The sequence below is a fragment of the Cyrtonyx montezumae genome, unplaced genomic scaffold (assembly GCF_038088225.1).
Source record: "Cyrtonyx montezumae isolate F1298 unplaced genomic scaffold, pur_monq_1.0 scaffold_0, whole genome shotgun sequence".
NCBI classification, from domain to species: domain Eukaryota; kingdom Metazoa; phylum Chordata; class Aves; order Galliformes; family Odontophoridae; genus Cyrtonyx; species Cyrtonyx montezumae.
Window position 1 is genome coordinate 43085058 of NW_027071824.1, and position 21929 is coordinate 43106986.

The following is a 21929-nucleotide window of genomic DNA, read 5'->3' on the forward strand; positions in this document are numbered from 1 at the left end:
AGTAATTCCCTCCCTCTTCCCCATCCTTGCATACGGTATTTGCTAGTTATGCTTGGTGACTGGGAAATGCCAGGCAATGAAAGTTGTACTTATCCTGCAACCCTGAGGTTTATTTTCTTGAATTTTGTTACTCCAGTAATTAGAATATTGCTAGGCAGTATTATTCCTTTCAACTTTTCAGAGTTGGGTAACTGAACTGAGTTTGATTGAGAGATGATATCAGTATCATGTCTATTTAGAAAATAGCAGAAGCTGAAATGCAGTAGAATTAATGAGTGAAAAGGTCCAATTAGGTTCTTGCTATCTTTTGTCCTCTGTGCTTGTTCTCTAATTTACAGTTACCTTGTGCCAACAGCACAGTATGAATTTGTCTTTATTGGTTAGTTTTTGATTTTTTTTTTCTTTCCAGATCTTTCAATAATAATCTTGCAAAATATTCATTACTGAGTTGAATATGATTATAAAAAAAATCACGTACTGAAGGTGCTTTTAATATAGTGCTTGGGAAGGTAGTCATGCTCATTCCATTTGCACTCCTGTTTTCCTTGTGTCAAAATGAGTTTATTTAAACTCTTAGAATCAAGATGAGTATTTGGTTTTTTTCTCCTGCAAAATGTGCAGCTAGTGCTGAAAAAGATTCTGATTTCTTTTCCAAGGCAACTGATTTCTTGTCTGCGAGGCTAGTTGCTCATCCCCTTCTGCCCCCCAGCTATAATTTCTCCCCCAACTATCATTCTCCCACACATTCATGACTGATAGCTTCACCATTCCAATAAAGTGGTCTTTACATAGAAATGTATATTTTATCACTTAAAATACTAGAAAGGAATTAAGGATAAGACTGTCTGGGAACAGAGAAGGTGGCATAGTGAATCACATAGTTAATGCTTTTAAAATAAAGTTATACTATGACCTTCAACAGAATAAAACTACAACAAAAAAATCCAATCCCAAAGATTCTGCAGTGCAGTTATTAGCGAAACAAGTCCAAATCATTTAAATCCATGGAACAAACCACTAATACTTCTTGCAAGTGATGATTTTTGTCCTTTGCATCTAAAGGGTGCTTATTTTTAATTAATGAGTAATTTGCCTTGTGTTGTTTAAGGAGTTTCCAGCGTGCTGTGTGAATCAGCCTCACCCAGGATAGGCTGGCTTTAGGAAGCATTCTCAGCAAATATTCTCTGTACAAAGATTTCAAAGGCCGGTAATCGCCTCTTAAGGGAAACGGACTGCAAAAGAGCAATGCAAATTCACCTTGGGGCAAAGAAGCACAAGAGGAGGAAAGAAGGCAGCTGTAAATGGTGGTGCTTCTCTTGGTGAAGTGGTAGAAAATCAGTGGAGCTATGATGATTTATAATCTTGAAAAAAAGCAAATTATATGAGGGTTTCTCTTTAAAGGTCAGATGAGAAGTTGGAAAATGTCTTCCTCCTAAACAGCTGTTTTAACTAAGTGATTAGGTCTGCAAATGGAATTGAACATCCCTGGCATCTATTAACTGCTGCACTAGCTTCATCTCTTGTTTAATACTATTTTTGGAGGTGAATGATGCTGTTTATGTCTATGACATGACCCACTGAATAAAGTGCTATAATCGAGTTCTTTTCCCACTCCCAGTACTCCTTTATTGCATGTTCAGTTACTGATGGAAAATCTCACACATTATATTCTAGAGGGAGTTATGCTGGTTATGAACAGGTTGAGAAGAGTTGAACAAAGTGTTCGCTTTAGAAATTTGATTAAGGGAACAGAAAAAGTTGGTTTGACAGTAAAGATGAATATTTAGCCTAAGGTATAAAAGGTAACTCCTGTTCTATTCAGATAATATATGTACTCTGGAAACTGATTTTCCACACATTCTCCTCCACACCAAATTTTAGCCTATGGACTTACATGCCATGGTAAAAAGCAGTTTTCTGCATCAGAATAACTAAAGCTACTTCTTAGATTTTGGTACAATACTGATCTGGTATTTGTTAGATTAACTAGTGTTTTTTTTGTTTTTGTCTTTTTTCTTTTTCCTCTTCCCTTCCCCTCACATTTTTTTAAATCTGATATTTTAAGTCCATGCATTGCTTGTTCATGTTTTTCCCACCTCACTCCAATCCTCTTCTCTCAACTAATGGGGAGTGGGAAATTATAGTAAGACAGAGAGGTGGCTGTACTAGTCACTCTTGATTGTCTCCATCAGAACAGGAAGGAGGATATACATGCATTTCTCACCAGGCTGCCTAGATTTTGTAATGCAACTAAGAGCAATGACAACTTCCTCTCCTCTTTCATGAGTGCTCTCACTTCACTCATTTATCTGGTGGTAGAGCAGTTCATACGAGCAATCATTCAGTCCATTTTGTCAGGAGTCAGTTTAATTCAGCAAGGATGGCTGAAATATTCAGTTCAATGGACTTGCAGCCTCTGTCTCCTCATTTCTCCAATCTGAATGTTGTGGCTTTTTTCATCTTTTTTCTTTTTCTTTTTTCTTTTTTTTTTTCCAAAGAGACCTGTGGAGGTGTAGCTTCAGTGTGGTTTTGCTTTAAACGAAATGACGTGTTCTTTTATGTATTATTGTTGCTGGTGAGTTGGCTTAAAATTTCTCCATATCTTACTTCTGTAGGTAGTTCTAACAACTGTTAAATAATCTTCTGCATTACTAAGTAAGAGAGAGAGAAGATTGTTTAAACACAAAACCACAGCAAGTGGCTGCAGCAATCGTATGGCTTCCTTGCAGAATAGCTTTTTGTTAACAGATACAGAAATACAACAGGCAGCCTTTTTGTTGAGCTCCAAAGAAGAGAACTACTTGTTCTCTTGTCCCTGTCTGTGAAGACTACAATATAGCATGTGGAGGGCGACTCAACAAATACATTTCCTCAATACCTGCTTTTCTCTATCAGAGTGTTAGCAGTCTCAGGGCTCCTGGCAGCCTCATGTTTATCTTGTTGCTAAGACAGAGGCTGTCATTGCTTGTAAATGCCTGACACTGCTGTGAAAACCAGCATTTATTGGTTGGTTTCTGTCCTCTCTGCCTTTTCTCAGGGTGCTTGTTTATCAAAGGATACACATAACACATCACTTCGTTTCACTGCTTCCAGTGTGGTGGTCCAGATGTTTGCCTTAAGTGATGCCCTGGTACAGCTTTATTTGTACATTTGTTCTTCCTATAAAAACGTGCTCTGTAGCTTTCAAGTGCAATACAACAACTTCACAGCCTGAATGCCTTCAAGTCATTTGTGCAGAACAGGTTTGAGAGCACAAACAGGATAACAGACCCTTTGTCCAACAATGGCAGCCTTGGACTTTTCATTTGCTGCAAATTTGGAAGATACGATTGTTATCTAAATAAACCTGGGCCTACAAGGTGTGAGTACATGAACAGGGCCACTGACAACATATTGGTGCTAGCATCAGCATGAATTTGGGCTAATAGAAAGATCAACAAATTGGAATATTTATTTTAAATCCAGCTTCATTCACTTTTAATAATTTACATTTTTAATAACTTTTTTTTGTTACTGTTGGCCTGCAGAATTGCAAGATACCATTGCAAGATACGTACTTCAGTACTGTTTGTCTGTAGCATTTGAAGTGTGCGCATACGAAACAATAGTCTTAAAAGAAGTTTGACACTGGAATGTTCCCATTTTTATGTACATCAGAAGTTTCTTTATTTCAATGTAGAAACTGTATTGTTGAGGTAGTGAGAATTATTTCCAGTGGATATGATATTTTTTTCTGGCTGGATCATATGAGCATGAAAAACAGCCATTAAAAACACAAGCAAACGTGCAAAGTCTCTGATGGTGGTCAGAAGTGAAAGAAATACTTTATAGTTTGTTTGGAAGTGCAGATTACACCTTTCAAAAAACTGATGCCTAGAGATTCCAGAAGCATAATTTGTATTTGGTCCTTCATTTTTAAGCGATTCAGTCTTTCATTCATTTATTCTAATACTTCTGAATCTACAAATCATTTTAATAGCGGATTCCACATATCATAATATGATTTTTTTTTTGTTGATTTTAATGATTCTTCATAACTTCATTAGTTATTTGTTCTTTAGAGAAACTTTATCTATGGGTTGTTGGGTTTGGTTTCTACAGGATTTGGGAACAAATGTCTAATTTTGGGTTTTGGATTTGAAGTTGCAAGAATTTCTGCTGCTTTACTTTTTTCTCTATCTTCTCCTTTAAGTGAGAATTCAATTTCCCTGTGATTGCAGTAGGAGGCTTTAAGAATATAAAACTTAACTAAAACAAACAAACAAGAGCTCAATATTTTCCCCATTTGCTGCCTTAGTATTTTGGAAGTCGTGACAACAGATCTCATAGTTTTTGAACTAGATTTACTTTTATAATGAGGTCAGTCTTTCAACAACAACAACAAAAAAGAAAAATAAGATTTTGTTAATTGTCTTCCATACTAGAAATAAGCCAGGACTTGAAGGAGATAGTGACTGCTAGGTGTGCCACATTGTCAAGATGACCCTGCAGTCACCAAAACAAACAAATATAAAATTCTTTGGATATAGCAAAATACATCTTATGTGGGTGAAGACAAATTAACACTTTTTCTTCACAAAAGCCTGATATAGATGGCAGTTCTGACAGTCAGACTCCCCAAGGAGCATTTTCTCTTCCCTTTTCTGTAAACTACAACTGCTGTGCTAGCATGAAACTGGAGTCTTCACTTCTGTAGTGCAGCTCTTGAGAATGTAAATCATTAAAAAAATCTCAACTCCCTGGAATAAGCCTGTGCTTGCATCCTGCAAACTTTCTTTAAGCTCAGTGATTTTATCTTTAACTTTGTGCTCATGCTGATTCTGATGAATTTTGAAGAAAGAATTTGCAGAAAAATCTGGAAGTGTTATGGAAAATGGATTGCTATCTTGTTTTGTTTTTCAACTCCTGCTGGCTTGATGAAGCATAAAATTACAAGTAATTTGTTCAGTCTACCTGCCCTCGTTTTTAGTGGCAACTGAAAAATAAAAAAGACATCATCAAGGACTATGTGGACTGCAAACCCTTAGTTCTGGGGAAAACCTGTGAAAATGTGCATTTGTGCTGGAAAGTAGGAAACCAGCAGAGAAGAGCATGAAGAAAAGCCATGAAGAAGTATTTAAGTACGGACATTCAAACTGTGAATAGCACAGAGCCACGTTTTGAAATAATCGTGTTTAATTATCTGTCATTGTTTCTTTTGGTGGAAATAAATGCATGTCAATATTTAAGGCTGTAAATGTTAAAAGCATATTATGCATGTGTTATGCTTTTGTACAACAGTCTTTTCCTTCACATCTGCAGGTTCCAGATTTCTTTGTCTCCTTTCCTTATTCTGTGGCTTTGCAGCATGGACTATTTTTCAACTTACAGATCTTCTGGCAGGAATCTTTTGCTGATGTTCAGTTTAGAGCCTAGACCCGTCCCTGTGGAGGGAAAAGCTAATCTATTGAGACTGCTACTGATGTGACAAACTGGGAAGCCACCAATGTGAGTAGGGTTCTGCTTAGCTGTAAGTAGCTAGGACCCAACCTAATGGAACAGGCAGCAATGAATACCACAGAGTTGCAGACTTGAGCAATCTGGAAACTTAATTGAATGGTTGGAGATTGTCACAGCACATGCACATGCATGAACCTTTGTCTCTTTTGCAATGAAGGAAGATATCTTCAGGATTTTGAAGTTCCAGAGGTTACATGATACAGATAGATGTGGGATTCATTTTTTTATTTCATTCCATTTTTTCTGTTCTGTGTCTTCTTGAAATAACTTTATGCAAAGCAAAGGGATTCCCAGTACTGGCAAGGAAAAGGACCTGTGAAAGCAAGGGGACAATGAAGACTGCAAAGGCCGTTCTGTTTGATTTAGTTGGCAACAAAAAATTTTTCACAAACTTAGAGGAAAGACATAGCAATTTACCTTTTGGGATCTTAATTTTATCTTTGTGTCTCAAATTGGAAGCCACATTTTTGTACTTAAATCTAACTGTAATCCTGTTCCTCACGAACAAGGAACCTCTCAGCTATATGCACATGTCACAGTGCACGTATGGTTTAACTGAACTGTTCCTCTAAGTAAACAAATTTTCCAGTGGTCGTTTCTGGGAATAACATTTAGAGTGGAGTTGTTATTTTTCGAACAAGTTGTATTTCATTTTAAAATATTACTTCAGATGCTTAACATGACTGCCCTCCTGCAATGATTTTTGGCAAAAGCTAGTAAAACGTCAACTATTTTGTACCATGGAGATGAAAGGAATTTTCTGATCTTGTTTGGAGAGTGAGGAAGTACATTCTGTATTGGGTAAGGGAGAAGAGAAACTTGGAGTGAGGTGGAATTTGGAGAACCTTTTTTGTACTGACAGATTCAGAGGGCCTGGTGGAGGGGAGCATTGCTATGCAACCGTGGCTATTAGACACTTTAACATCTTATTTTCTTGAAGTAACTGTTATTACTTGGAGAACTAACTTGTGGCTGGGGTGGTAGAGGAAAACTAGAATGTCCTGTGTTATCCAAAATCTAGAAAGAAAACTCTCCAACTCAAATGCGGTGTTAGGAAGTGGCATTCCTTAATTCCTCAGATATGTATTGGGTGACTTGACAAATCACGCGCTCTCCCTCAGAGTTAGTAGTCTAAGGTTTGCCTGAAGTGTGTCTGCTCAGTCTTTTCAAAATAGCAATTCAGAGTTGTTGTTATTAGGAATAAAGGAGTTTTGGTGCTGCTCAACTACAAGTTACTCTGTTTTAACTATCCTGGCCCTGAAAACTGTGCCATGCAAGTCTTCATTTTGTCATGTACACAAGCTCAGTCTCATCCAAGCTGCTCTTGGCACGCTTTCTCAGTTTTCATTCAGGAACTTAGGATGAGCATCAGGCTCAAGTTTGCCCCAGTAATTGCTGTTTTGCATAGTGATGCTGAGTTTTGTAGTGGCCTTGGACTCAAGTAAGCCACCCCCTTGCACATTTCAAATGGAGCTTGTCATTGTAAATGACCCCAGTCATTAATTTTGGGTAACCTTGCCTGCAGCAGGGGGGTTGGAACTACATGATTATTGAGATCCCTTTCAACCCAAGCCATTCTGTGATTATGTGACAGCTTGCTGAAAGTAAAATTTAGTTACTTGCAGCCTGTCTGCTGTGTCAGTGATCTCAGTGAAGCTGGTGAAAGCACAGGATTCAGGCTTGTAGGCTCCAAATTTCCTAACTGATGCTACACTGAACATCTGAACTTTATTTGCATAGTGAGGATTTCTAAGTAATTTCAAAACCACTTTTTCATTTTTGTAATTATTTGTAACCAAAAAAGGACATTAGAATGTGTTGTGTGGATGTGTGTGTAATTTGTCTCTTTTTTTTTTCTGCGTGTGTGAGACAGCAAAGTGCTTACACAAGTTTGCTACAGTTTGCATCTACTGTTAACCATCTGTGTCCCACAAAAGCTGGTGAACTTGGAGGTGCTGCATTCTCTGACCATTGTACCTATTTTGCATGGGTAAACAGTAGTGCTGTGAACGCTGCTAGCTACTGCAATTATTATATATATGAAGGTCATGTGACAGTATTTAGATTTTTATTTTTAAGCTCTGCATCACAATTTTCAGTAGTGCTGAAATTGGTGCAATTGTATAATGTCTGTAGAACTTTGACAAGCCTGCAAGCTATCAACTTATATTGAAAGACATAAAGATGTTGTGGTGGCATAACAAGGTTAGCAAGATAGGGAGTTACTGGCTAATTTAATGAATAAGATATTGAAGCCATAACTACAGCTATACAGGCCCAAAATGTTTTACTCTGTGCCATGCAATTAATTTTCTTTGTAGGGACTTGTATGATGGAAGCTTTCTTTTACCAGGTGGTGGTTTACTAACATTAGGTGTATATGGTGTAGATTTCAACAGCTGTGGTGACTGTTTTGATTTCCTTAAAAATTAATAGAGAGAAATAGATGAGAATATCTGGTTTGATTTTAGATGTCCTTCAGTTGTTCTGTCATCTTTCAGTAATACTTGTTTCTTCTCTGAACATAAAGGCAGTCCAGATCATTAGGTTGGATATAGATGTTTATTAGTATAGTGTGAGGTCCTTTTATCATCCATAATGATAGCATTTTTAAAGATCATTGTTATTATTATCATGGAGTGGTTGAACTGGGAAAGGATCACTGGAGGTCATGTAGTCCAAGGCCTGTGCTTCAGTAAGGGTCACCCAGAGCAGGTTGCTCAAGGATGTCTGGATGGCAGAAACTGTTGTTTCTTTATAGAACTAGCTAATGCCTGCTAGTTGCTTCCAAATTACTCTCTGCAATTTAAATCAAAACAAACATGAATTGCAGAGCTATGAATAAGAGGAATTTTTAGCTATCTTTGACACCTCCCATTTGAAATTTCTTTGGCTCTGGGCTGCCAGCACTGGAAACCTGTCTTGGAATGCCAGAACCACCTTTTAGATGCTTGAGGTCAGATACCCTCTACTTTTCCATGTGCTTTTCCTGCTCATTTTACCACATTCTGTGGAGAAGAGAAGCACTCCAAATAACTAGTGGGGATTTCCTGTCACAGACTTCCACCAGCTGAGGTGTGACATTGGCATTTAGTTCTGAGGGCTCATCTTAGGGCTGTGGGTGTGGGTACTTAGAGGCTGTCTGTGCTTTGTGTTTCCAGTCATTATGTATGAACTGACTGTCCTTGTCCCCCCAAAAGAGAAAGCAATGATCAGGATTATCTCAGCTAATATCTCGTATAATAATTTATTCTATTAACCTGTTCAAAATGAACTATCATTAGCAAATTAGTAGGACCGTAGGAAACACACTATAAAAGAAAGTAGGTGATGGATATTTTGCAGCGGTAGTAAGTACCCAGTGACTACCTCTGCTGTGCCTTCTGCTTTCATTTTGTAAACGCTTTGTGGCAATTCATGTTATGGGGACTGGTTTTAACATTTCATGTTTGACATCTGATTTTAGCACCACGGTTAATTGCAGCTTTTGTGAATACTATGTATAATGTAGAAACAAAGACAGTAAGTCTTGAATATGTATAGCAATAACTTTCATTTGCTTTGAATTTTTGCTTATATTTCATTCTTGTTTGCCTTATAGAATAAGTGCTCATGATAATATAATCTTTTTCAGAGAAAATCTGAAATTATGTCCTACAAGATGTAGGACGTGTTCTTATACTCTACCAAATTTTCCTTACGATGTCAGGATGGTACTAGGAGAAAAAAAATATCCCGACCACAGTATGAGAATAAGGATGGTTGACTGTTTGCAAGCAGACATGACAAAGTACCTAGCAGGATCGCTGTAAGTAAATACTGTCAGGTTTATTTTGAGTATTTACTAATTGGCTGCAGAAGTATATTTTCTGATGAATGTGAAGATGTTCTTAATGTGCTTACAGAGGAAGCTTAAGGCTGGAAACCTGTTGAGGCCAATAGTAAGATTTGCATGAAATCTTCAAGCTGTCCACATTGTTATTTGGAGGGGATTCCATAGTTTTAGAAATACTTTGGGAACTTTCTGTCAGTTTAATGTGCATCAGTACGGCCTCCAGACAGTGTAGAGTCCCAACTTTTTCTTTGATCTTGTTTGCACAGATACCCAAACAGCCAGCAGTACAATGTTGTTGTAGGAGCATTGATGCAGGCATACCCGTTCCTGAATGAAGATGGGAATGGCTTTGTAAGTACTGTAAACAGTAATCTATTGTTAAAATATAGAAATAACTCTGTTCTCCTTTTTTCTTTTTGCTTTCCAACATAATTGATCACAAGAAAATAACATTTCAGAAAAAATCAATATCAATTTCTTGTATACTGGATTAATTCGGAGCTGTAAGCTTCACTTTGACATGCCTGCCAAATCACATTCTTATTTCATTACATTAATCAAAGGTTAATCCAACTATGTGCCACTTCTCAAAGCTACCCTGAGATCATTTCAGGGACAAAAAAAAAAAAACGGTCCCTGGTTGCTCACTGTGTACAGGCTTTTTTTTTTCTTTTTTTTCTGGTTTGATTTCTCCCAAAGAATAAAAATGAGTAACTGTGATTTTATTTTTCTTTTTTAAAATTAGCAAGAAGCCAAGTCTTTAAAAAAATAAAATAAAATAGAAACAAACAAACCTTTCTGTACACAGACTAACAGATGATTTACCCTTTTACTACGTGTTATAATCATTTGAATGTTAGATATGTGTCAACATAATATTACTGTTTCAGGTTTGTCAGGAATCTAGGCACAGAGTGAAAAAAATAAAAACTAGAAAGTTTTTAAATATTGGTTGGGATCTCAGCAGGCATATAACTGAAAGCAGTGGAAGAAGAAAACTCCAATGTGAGTCAACGATTTTTTCCCCCGCTCCCTTGTGACTTGAAGTATATCTATTATCTCCAATGACAGCATTCACCTTCTGACTGATCATTATTGCTTTGTCATGTGATACTTTTATAATTTCTTGTAAAATCTTGTGAGACTCAGAGGAGACTGCTAACTTTCAACATACATACATGTAACATGCACAGTTACTGCAGAAAGCAAACAATTTTGAGAATTTAAAAAAATGTGAGGATTAGGTGATGGATATTCAAGGACTGGGCTCAGCCTCATCTGTAAGACTGGAGGGATGGGAAGGAGAAACACGACAGAAGAAGGAGCCTCAGATCAGCGTGACTTCATCCAGGACATCTCTTTGCATGTCTCAGTGCAAGACCCCTGTGCAGTTTCAGGCAACACCACGGCTCCATTGGGCCTCCTTTGTGGAGGCTGCCTGGAGTGCACATCTGGGCCTTTCCAAAGAACCTTTCATAATCTTTAATGTCCAAAAATCATCTTAAAACAGATAGATGGGCTCTTAAAGGAGTTTAATTACAGGAAAAGCATAGACTTACTGAAACCACCTATAAATCCATGCTTTAATAACTAGCTTGTGGTTTTGCAGATTGATCCCCAAAGTGGTGTTAGTGGAAACTACCTGGGAAACTTCCATGTGGTGGCACAGAGTCTTCATGGCAGTTGTTCTGTGTCTTTTGATATTTCTTTCATGCCTACTAGAAAGCAAATGTGAAAGAAACCACTATCATTAAGTGAGGAAATTGCAGTTCTCAGTATTGCTAATGCTTCTTGGCAAGCCTCTCCCATGACAGACTTGAGGAAAAGTATTGAAGGTGTAGGTCTGTATATTAAAGTTTGAGGGAAGGGGGAAGGACAAATTACTATTTTTATTGAACCTATCATTAGAAGTTTCCTTTTGCTCCTCTACAGTCATGGAGCCTATACATACAGACCATATAGACAGTTGTGTTTTACAGCAACAAAGGCTTAAAACTAAACCAACATCATAAATGTGTGTTCTGTTTCATACACTAGGAAACTCTGTTAGGAGTAGATTGTTCTTTTTAACTATCAAGCCAAATAGTTTGGAGCCCTCCACCAGAAATAGGTGTGTCTTAGCTGTTGGAATGATGGAGAGGAAATTGTTCTGGATTGGCCCATGTGTGTATGCTCGTGCCTTGGGTGGGCAGTGGCAGGCAGTTATGCTTTGTCTGACAAAACAGATATTCCATCCCGTGAGACATCTTTACATTTCAGAACTGTTGTTGCTGTTGTTGTTTTTGCTTCTGACCAAGAAAATAATACTGAAATATAAACAACTTGATGTAATGAGAAACTTCATAGTGGGAGTGTCACAACTTCTGTTGCAAAGCTTTCATGGAAATGAAATAGCTTAGGGATTTGAACAGAGGAAATATCAGCGATAGAGCAACAAACCAAAAAGTGCCTAAGTTCCTTTGAACAGAACTGCATTTCTATGACAGGAACAAATCCCATAAAACTTGGATTTTTTTTTTTATTTTATTTTTTCCCATGTAACTGTACATGATTTGTTATCATCTCCAAACTGTTTAAGTAATATGAACACTTATAGGTTCATAGGTACATTAGGTTGGAAAGGACCTACAAGATCAGCTAGTCCAACCATCCTCCTATCACTATCCCTACCCACTAAACTACTAAATCAAATCCCTTAGCACTGTGTGTATAATGAAGAAAATGAGTAATACTACCAATCCCATTCCGTTGCAAAGGCACAGGTTTTAGTTAAAAGTTTAGTGTTGAAGTTCTATTAGTAGATTACCTATTAATTCTATTTTCTTGGTAATGATTTTCCATCTAAATTTGCAGTGGGGAAAAATATCTTTCTGTGCCATGATTAATATAACTGGATAAGTTTTAAAATAAGGTTACTGATAACTTATCTATGCACTATAAGTTTACAAGGCAGCTATTCACCTCAGAAGCAGGAATTGCGTAGGATTTCTGATAAATCTTTCATAACGTTAAAAAATAAAGAGAGAGAAAACTCACTTAAAAGGTCTACGGAGTACTTGAAATGAAACCAATTTATTCATCCTCTTTCCAGATTGGCTTTTGGGAAGAAGTGTTTTAAAGTGATTATTGAAAGAGTTTTTTCCCCATAATGTTTTCTTTGACATAAAGACATGGTGTTAGTCCAAATTAGCACTTTGACATTTAAATATAAGTAAATAAATATTATCTCAATTTAGTCATGAGATAAATTATTAGGCTTCTAATCTATGATGTAACCAAAGCATCACTGTCAAGTAATTACAGGAAAAATAGGTTTTAATATAAAAGTCACATTCATAGTTGCAGCGTTCAGAAGATTATTGGGGTGACAGTTTCTGACTACCCACAAGGCATTATTATCTTTTATTACTCCTATTGCAAGAGTTTACAAGAAACTGATCGGAAGGAGTCACTGACTATTTCATGTTGAGTACTGTACACTTTTATTAGGAAGGCAGAGAGGGGTTAGTAAACGCTTACTCCTGTATAAGCCACTCCTGGAGTTCAGCTCTGATCCCAGTGATACTCAGGATCACGCTGCTGACATGCTCGATTATGCAACTGTTGCATGCAAAATGATTATTCTCTAGTAAATTACTGCTTTTAATCTGCGTGTAATCCGTTCCCTCCCATGGCAGATACACACAAACTAATCCTTGTACTACTTTATAAGCATGGTAAACGTTCCTGTTGTTATTCTTTTTTTTTCTCCAGTGCTCATAGAAAATAAAATAATTGACTCAAAAATGCAACAAAATCGTCCTTTTTAGAAGATACATTACCTGCTATGGAAACTATGTAAATGTGTGTCCTAGCAGTCTTGCTCATGAAAGAGGTATGGGAGAAGAGACTTGGATGAGCTTATGAGAATCCTGTTACAAAAACAGATTTAGTTAAAACTCTTAACTTATGTGGGGACAGGCTAAAACAACTGAATGTTTTGGACTTTGTGAGATATTTGAAGCTGTGCATAGGTATTAGTATATTCATCCACGTGGAAGAAAAAGCTAAAATATCTCCTAGCTAAACAAAGGCTTTAAAAAGAAAAAATACAAAACTACACAGAACTCCACTAAGAGCACTAAGAGCATTTAAATTCTCAGATGTGAATATGGTCTGAGCTGATCATCTTTTAAAGTATTTTGCCATCTGTAAACATTTCAGAGAAATGTTACATTAAATTTGTTTTAACCAGCCTTAAAAATATAGATTTTTACAAATAAACTGTGCTAGGCAAATAACGGTAGGGTATCTGCATCAAACTGTAAATGTATAAGTCAGAATTGGAAAAGGTGTTCAGGAACATTAGTGGTTCAGGCAGATGAAGTGAGATTTCCAAAGCAAGTGGTTGTGAACAGTACTGGTGTGCAATACTTAAACAGATGCTGTAAAAGCACATGATGAGAAGTCTGTGCAGTATTTCTTCTCATTAGCGAGTGAGGGCAGAATCTTAAGTCAGAACTTTTCACACTAGAAACACAGATGGGTTTGTTTGCTTTTCAGTTCTCAGAAACTCAATCACGGCTGCCAGAGAGAGGACACCTCTGTGGAGGGCTGTAGGTGATGGCAGAAAGCCTCCCCCTGGGAGGGTATCAGCCTTGGTCTGCCCCAGAAAAGCTGACAGAAAAGCCATAAGGCCCAGAGCCTGTGCATGAGCTACTACTGAGATTTCTCACCATAAACTTATCTGTTGCTTTTAAAAAAAGATCCTTGTATTATCAACTAGCACCCTAGGGAGGTGGGAGCAGCAGAAGAAAGACAAGGTCATACCACTGTCTTAGATATACCCTCCCAGTCACCCCATGGGTGAAAAAGACCAGCATGTCAGATTCCTGCTGCAAAGGTATGGTACTGCCTAGTGCAAAATAGAGTTCAGCAGAAGTACACTTGACCTTTCATAATAAAGGACACCTTTTTGGTAGGAAGCTTGGAATAATTCTTATGTTTATATTGGTTTTTAGCATCAGTGAGTATAGGCTCAACTTGGAGTCCATTTTAGAAAATGAAATAATTATCTGAATCTCTTTAGTCACTTCTTGTTATTTGTTTTGTTTGTTTCTTATGACTATCGAAAACCTCTCAATATCTAAAATAATCAGTTGTTTTGTGAGATCCTCAAAAGCATTCTCACTGCTTGTAATTGCAGACTTTGCCTGCAGAAATTCTTAACAGCCTTTGCATAGTGGCCTCTTCCCTTCTCTGTGTGCCTGCAGTTAGTGCTGCTGTGTCCTGCTGCGAAGCATCCAGCTGGGGACAGGTGGGCTGCTGTATCTTTATAATGTCATGGATATTGCTGTCCACCCAGCTCTCAGAAGCAGCAGGCTCCCTAGTTTTTCTGTTCCCAAATGAAAAAGACAAAAATGTCACAGAAGCAGTAGCACATTAGCTCTATCTTTGGCTGCTGAGTGGAGAAGTGCCTTTAAGCTACAATTTATATCCTTTGAGGCAACTTGTAAGCACCTGGACCTACTAAACTGACCCTCGTACTACAGCAGAAGTAAGTCCAGTTTAAGAGCACATCTGATGCACTGTAACTGCTGGCTCCCTGCAAAAGGGAGATTCTCACTCTGATTTTCTGCTCCCTTTTATTAGATCTAACAGTCACAAAGCTTCAGAACCAGCCAGGTGCAGTTTGAGGCAAAATATTAGTTTTTCTGTGGCATCAGTGAGCTGATCTGACTCACCAGGTAGTTTTGTTACCTGACGTCATAGAGACAGTATCCAAAAGTATGAGCTGGAAGAGGGAAACAAGCTATGGTTTTGCAGACAGTCTTGGTGATCTTGGCTACATTTAACAACACTACTCTTAGATATAGTGACTGGGGCACTTGACCAACTGTTCAGGTGCCAGTAGGCCTTTTGATTAGCACACACTGGGGCAGATAATCACAGGCGCTTATGCATTCTTTGGTCCTGAAGTTACCACTATGCTGATGCCAAAATATGACCCTTCTCATCATGTTTCAGGTTAGTGGCAACATATTTAAAACAACAACAACAACAAAAAAACCAAACAAGTAGAGTTAGATTAAATCAAAGTAACCTGCATACCTGCATTAGGAATGGAGCAAATTCTTACAAGGTATTGGGAATGACAGATTTTTGTTTATTTTGTTGTGCAGTTGGTATGGAAACGGGCGCTTAAAGATCGTTTCAAATATGTGCGGAGAGCCATCGAAGATGACGAGCAAGTGCTGAAGAACAAATGTAAGTTTGGCCACAGGAAAGGACAGAGCAGGAAGTCTTCATGTGCTGAAAACAAACCTTATGACGTCAAAGTGCATAAAGAGGTAAGATTTCTGTGATCTCATTCTGCTTACATTTTTCTCAGATAGTATGTTCTGCAGCCAGACTTTGGTCTTGTTTTCCTTTCTGGAGAACTGAGTGACAACAGTAGAGCTAAAGCCAACACTTGATGCTTTGTACACTTGATGTAATTTGTAGATGTCACCAATTGGACATACAATTATTTAACTTTTCATGCAGTGCTCCCGTTCTGCCTGAGGTTATACATCTCCAGTTACAGTGAAAAAACAATAGAGGTTTACATCTAAGAGCTGAAGTCTTTACAAATAAGAATGCAAAGTGATGTTTGAGAAGTCATGAAATAGCCATACCCTACTACCACATCGTACTTGGTTAAATAATAGCTATTAGCATTAATGCACACTATACTTAGGGATGCTTACAAATCCATATGTGCAGATGTATTTCCCTTAGAGAACTTACAAAGAGCTATTAATGCCCTGTAAGTGTTTGAAGCTCACTAATTAGCTCGTATGCTTTCAAACATTCCAGATACACTTTGGCAACACATCCCAAACCCATTTCAGAGCTATGACTAAAATATGGTAAAAATTAATTACAAGATGATAGAGAAGCTATTCAATCAATTAGTTAACGTATGTCCATACTGCTAACTCTTTACCAGTCATACGTGTTTCTCTGGGGAAGCAAGAGTGGTTTGTTTGCCTGATACATTTTTGTGTAAGTCACAGCCTTAGCTGTAGTTTTCTACCTAAAAAGCACATATATTTATTAGAGGCTTCAGTGATTTCTGCATCTCTCTTCCAAAATAATGTATGCATGAATGAACAGTTTCTTCTTTCTGCCTGCTTTAATTGTAAGGTTTGCAGGGTTTATGGAACAAGAAACAAAATTTGGGTACAAAACAATAAAAAGCCTTGCATGTGGGAAAAGAGAAGCAATAGGCTTTAGGGTGTGCATCAAGTCAGCCTTAATTTATCTGCTAATGCTTGGAAAGGGCAAGTGTAGGTCTTCATCACATCAGCTGCTTGAGAAGGCCCTGCTGTGATCCCATGGGAACGAGTGCACGAGTGCACGACTTCTTTTTCCTATAGATGAGGTGTAATCACAGTGGCCATGTCTACTCTGTAAGCTGGGAATGCTGTTTCCTTTAATTGCCTTGCCGAAGGCCATCACTAACCATTCCTGGCCTGCTCTAGAAGTTAAGAAGGAAGCACATTCCCAGACATTTCCTGCTGGCTATAGAGTTGTAAACGAGTAAGGGAGAAACTGGAAGGTGAGAGGATGTTGAGCTATACATGAACAATCTTTCTTTCATTTTTTCACATATCCTAAACAACAGAGAGGTATAAAAGCAGGAATTAACCCTTGTTAGGCTTAGGAATGAATCCCACAAAATGGAGGGAACTGTGCTTTGTTTTAAACGTGTTTCTGTGTAGAAATGAAAGAACTTGGTCTCTTAGCACCAGATGTTTGTCATTACAAACAGTAAAAGTGCACACCTGAACAAGATGGGGTTTTTTTTTAGTATTTTTTAAAACAAATGCATTTTGCATTGAGCAAAATATGTAAAGTTAACTTCCTGCTTATTTTTGCCAGTAACTACTTTGTGGTAAATTTAAAATGCTGAACAGAAAATCATAGCCTCAGAAAATAAATATTTGGTCTAGAAGCCAATACCACAAGCAAATTATTCAGATTATCATTAGCTGGACCTCCTTGCCTTCGTCCCTTCTACAAGCCTGCAGGAATAGTTTGGCAAAACTCATCAGGGTTATTTGAGGGTAGGAAGTGAATTCCAGGTTAAGGATACTTTTGAAGAATGATCAATGGAAGATTTCTAACAACTTTGCATCCACACTTTCCCTTATATAGGCAGAGTAGGACACCTGGGGCATTATAGGTCAAACACAACGGCCAAGCAGTGCAGTTGAAAGAGCACATACTCACCAGTCACATAGCTGACTTCTATTCAGAAACCAAAGCTCAATACAGTCAGAAGGTGCAATTCCATGGAATGCACGTTGTGCCAAGTATAACTTTGAACTGTTAATGACATGAAGCTGGAGAAAAGACTCTTTACCTCTCAGGCATTTCTTAGTATAGGTGGTTTTGCTTTTACATTTAAAATAAAATAAAATAAAATATGGTTGCTACTCTTGCTAAAGTCTTTGACTGCTCTTCCAATCTCACCAAGCATAAACAAATAATTAAAAATAGGTTGCTAGTGATGTTTTGGGATGTGCTCAGAGCCATGGATAAACTATTTGTTTGCTCAAGCTCCGTCACCTGCCAGCAGGCTTTCCTCCTCTGAACACAGCAGGGTTGTTACTTGCTTCCTATATAGGTAGGGTGCAGAAACTTAAGCTCACATAGTTGGACATCCGTCAGTATTACTCCTGTACAGGAAAGATAAGCAGCAACTTTGAACATGGTGAATATGGAAAAATTCTACAGCATGAGGATCAGATGAAAACCAGAGAAGATGCCTCTGGCCCAGGAGGTATCCAGGTGAAAAGTGAGATATGTGATATCGTATGTGACTGTTTTGACATTATTGTGCAATACAAGAACAATAAAGGTGGTGAGAATAGTCTGAGACTGAGACTAAGCTGAGACTTCCTGTTAACTATGAGACTTCAGAGAAAACTTCCTTCAGAACAAATGGTGGCCCTCCAATCTTTAAATAGAAAGAGGGTTGCACAAAAGCAGTGCAATGGGCTTTCTGAATTTGTACAAAGTCTGTGGGTGACCAGAGCCAAATTAAGTGATGAAGCCTGGAAGCTTTAACCTGCACTAAGAACCTGATATAGAGCAGATGTAGGAAACAGACTCTGTACCAGCGACCATAGGGGAGCTGATTATTGCAGGATGTCAACCATTTAATGAGGTGAAACAGATGATCTCTGTTGTCTTTTTTTGCTTTGACTCTTAGTCTGTGTAAAATACTGCCGCTGTCAGGTTAATACTGAAGCTGAGGAGCCTCTGGGGGTGGTCTTAGGGATGACTGCAGGAAGGCAAATGGTGAAGCTGATCCTTCTGGGTGCCTCATGGCACACACTTGGCTTCCCACTCATTGTGATCAGGAAATCGTCTTTTCTGATGAAAGAAGTAAACATGAACGAGTGCTGCCAGCTCTGAGTTGGAGTTTCTTTTATCTCAATGCAATTTTAGATTTGAAACCCTTTTAGACATTTTGTTAGGAGTATGTTTGTCTTTGATGTGATGATGACACCTTGCTCATCAATGAGATTATGCCACTGCAGGATCTGGAAACTTGAAGCAAGGTTTCAAGCAATGCAGAAAGTGGGAGTTGACAGGAGATCCCAGGCAGGGATAGAAAGAGAGAAACGAAGGGGGAAAAAATCATCAGCAAGTGAAAGAGGAAACCAAATGAATTAAACCAGTGCAAGAATTTCAAAGTTTTAACTTGATGTGCAGGAGATAGAGAAACTCTTGTTTGAGCCATGTAGCTGAGGGATGCTGTTGGCAGCTACAGATTAGGTTTCGTCTATGCAGTGAATGTTGTACACTGGTGAAGCAGGAGTGATAGCCCCTTTTTCACTAAGGTTAAAATTGTCAAAAGCATGTTAGTACGTACACACAGCCAAAGTGTGAAACTGGATTTACAAATGATCATTCAGTGGTTGTATTGATGTAATGTGGTTTTTCTACTCAAACTTTGATGTGTGTACATAGTGTGTGGTATTGCTTAGTTAACATTTTAAAGTGCTTTGAGAGTGGAGTGAAAACCTTTGAGCACAAATTGCTGGTGTACACATTATGCCTTGCTGTTCTTCTTATCATCCAGTATCTCTATTGTTCTGTGAGTTAACGTGAAGGGCTGTCCCTTGACAAGAGGAAAACAGATTTTACTGCCTTTTGCTTATGCTGTTTTGTAGTTTGCCAATTAGAAAGCATTTGTGGTCAGAAATAAACTGACTTATATGGCTTTGAAAGTTCGCAATTAATATTGGCGTGCAAGCCTAACTCTGAAAGTAATTAGTATAATTAAACAGAGCCTGCTTTGATTAAATACGAGTGTGGATCCTTCAGTAGGCTACACGTTCATTTTGCACGAGAGCAGTCTGCCTGTGCTGTTTTCCTAGTCTTTGTGTTCAGCTTTTGGACATGAAAGGTGTCACGACTGCGATACTTTCTAAGTTCTCTCCCAATTCTAGGGGCAAGAGGGTGAGCCATGAACTGTGCACAATTTATTGCTTTTTTTTCAGATTCAAACTTGCTACAGATTAGTCAGATTTTCATTTTTACTTGATCATTTTTCCCCAAAGACAGTAACTCAAATGATACACTTTATACTAAACATCATCATAATGAAGGTGGAAACAAACAAAAAGTTTCTTGCAGTAGTGGAATTAAAAACTCTTGATACACTATTTTTATGATGCATTGTATCAGAATGTATTCCAAACAGAATAGCAAGATCCACTTTCCTGTATTTGAAGATAAATACACAAGATTCAGATTATTACATGAGTAGCTACCTATGAAAGCCATTTCTTATTCTGAAGAGGTTAAAAATCCCATTTAGTAGAAAAGATTAGCCCAGGGAATTGCTCACTCCAATGAGAATGCAAGTGTCCTATTTGTTTGGGCAAAGAGAAAACACTGAAACTGCTATTGCCTGCTATTGCCAGCCTTGCTTGCATAAATACCTTGAGAACTGATGCCAGCTCTGATGGAAGTAGACTCATCAATCGAGAACTGTTAAGCAGTAGCAATACTCTAAGCAATAACATGACTTGCATTTCCATTGAGCATGGAAATTAGGAATGTCTCTTCAAAGGAAATATTAGTATTAGCTGCTGAGAGCTGATAAGATAACAATAAACAGCTTTATGAAAGGCGATGTAACAGCTGTTCCAATGTTACTACTGGTCAGCACGATGCTGCCAGTATCAAAATATGGTCTAAAAGAGGAGCTCCCATGCCAGCATCACCAGTTCTGCCAGTGTGATTCTCTTTACCATCTAACAGTTTCTGCCTTTTCTGGAGAGCAGATTAGTGGAGACCCTCAAAGGAATATTCCCAAAGGGTCCCAGGTGAGAGATCTGAATCTGTGTTCTGCAGTGAGTAAACCAGTCATGACGTGTAGGGCTGTCTACTAGTCCTATCTCAATTCACTCTCCCAAAATGAAAAGTTGGTAGGTTCTCCTGGCATTCTTTGTGAAAGAGATCTTGATCACTGTCATTAGTAACAGCTAGGCTACATTTACTATTCAGGAACTGGTGTATACCCTTGCGAGGAGCAAGAGGTTCTTGCTGTCCTAACCAGAGGACTTTTCATTGCTGTGTGATTCGGCAGGCATGTTACTTTGGTGTTGACGTTAATGACTTCTAGGATTTATGATAATGGATTTCAGCAGTAACTGAAAAGCTTTTATACCTTGGAAATGCACATCATGCATAAAAATTCTCCGTTCCCTTGAAGAGAATTAGCAAATTCTCTGACTGGGAAGCTGTCTAAAAAAGTGCTACAGGGTACTAGTTGGGGTTTTTAACAATAATTTAACTGCTATTTTTATTAGAATCTCCAGCCATATCTTGGGGAAAAAACAAGATTGATGAAATGGATGCTATGGAACTGGGGCTTTGTGTTTAAACAAAAAACTAAACAAACTTGTTTAAACGAACACTCCTACCGAACTACTAAGTATCCTCTTGCTTCAGGAAGTGAGATACCTGATGGATTTGAACCGTAGTTGTTTAATGTATGCATGTTTCATTGTTTAAACATTAGCATCTTAATACAATCTATTTGTATGCGGTTTCAGTAGAGCTGTGAATGTACTCTGTGGGAAGGGTGACTGTCACAAGCTATCTGCAGCCCTATGATTTCTGTGGCTCCTAGATCCAGTGACTTTAGGCACAGATACTTGAGAAGCCAAGAAGTTAAGAGTGGCCATGGGCATAGGCACTCAAGGATGTGTCCCCAACAGCTGTCATTCTTTTCTTATGAAAGGGCTTAAGAGGCTTCACAGGGCCTCAGGCAAGGTTTAGGCTACAATGATGTAAAAGTGTTGGATATACTCTGCTTACCTCATTAACTTCCTTGCTGCTTACCTTTGACCTCTTTTTCTATTCTATTCCACAGTATTTCTCATCTTCTTGTGGCAAAAAAAATAAAAATAAAAATAAAAAAGTAAAAAATAAAAATTAAAAAGTAAACGAAATCCAAACCCCTCATTCTTTGAAGGTATCAAAGAATTTTCTCATGTTCCAGGAAAATTTGCTTTTTCTTTTAATCCAACCTCTAATATTTAAAAAA

The 21929-nt window shown here is 38.0% G+C and overlaps 1 protein-coding gene across 1 annotated transcript in view; it reads left to right on the forward strand.

Annotated features, from left to right (window-relative positions):
- Nucleotides 1–21929, forward strand: part of SAMD3 (sterile alpha motif domain containing 3) — a 30813-nt gene that overhangs the window by 3113 nt on the left and 5771 nt on the right. The window contains exons 3-5 of the mRNA XM_065734039.1: nucleotides 9134–9307; nucleotides 9601–9685; nucleotides 15496–15663. Of these exons, the coding sequence (XP_065590111.1) occupies nucleotides 9134–9307; nucleotides 9601–9685; nucleotides 15496–15663 (427 nt within the window). The remainder of the gene's footprint in view (nucleotides 1–9133; nucleotides 9308–9600; nucleotides 9686–15495; nucleotides 15664–21929) is intronic.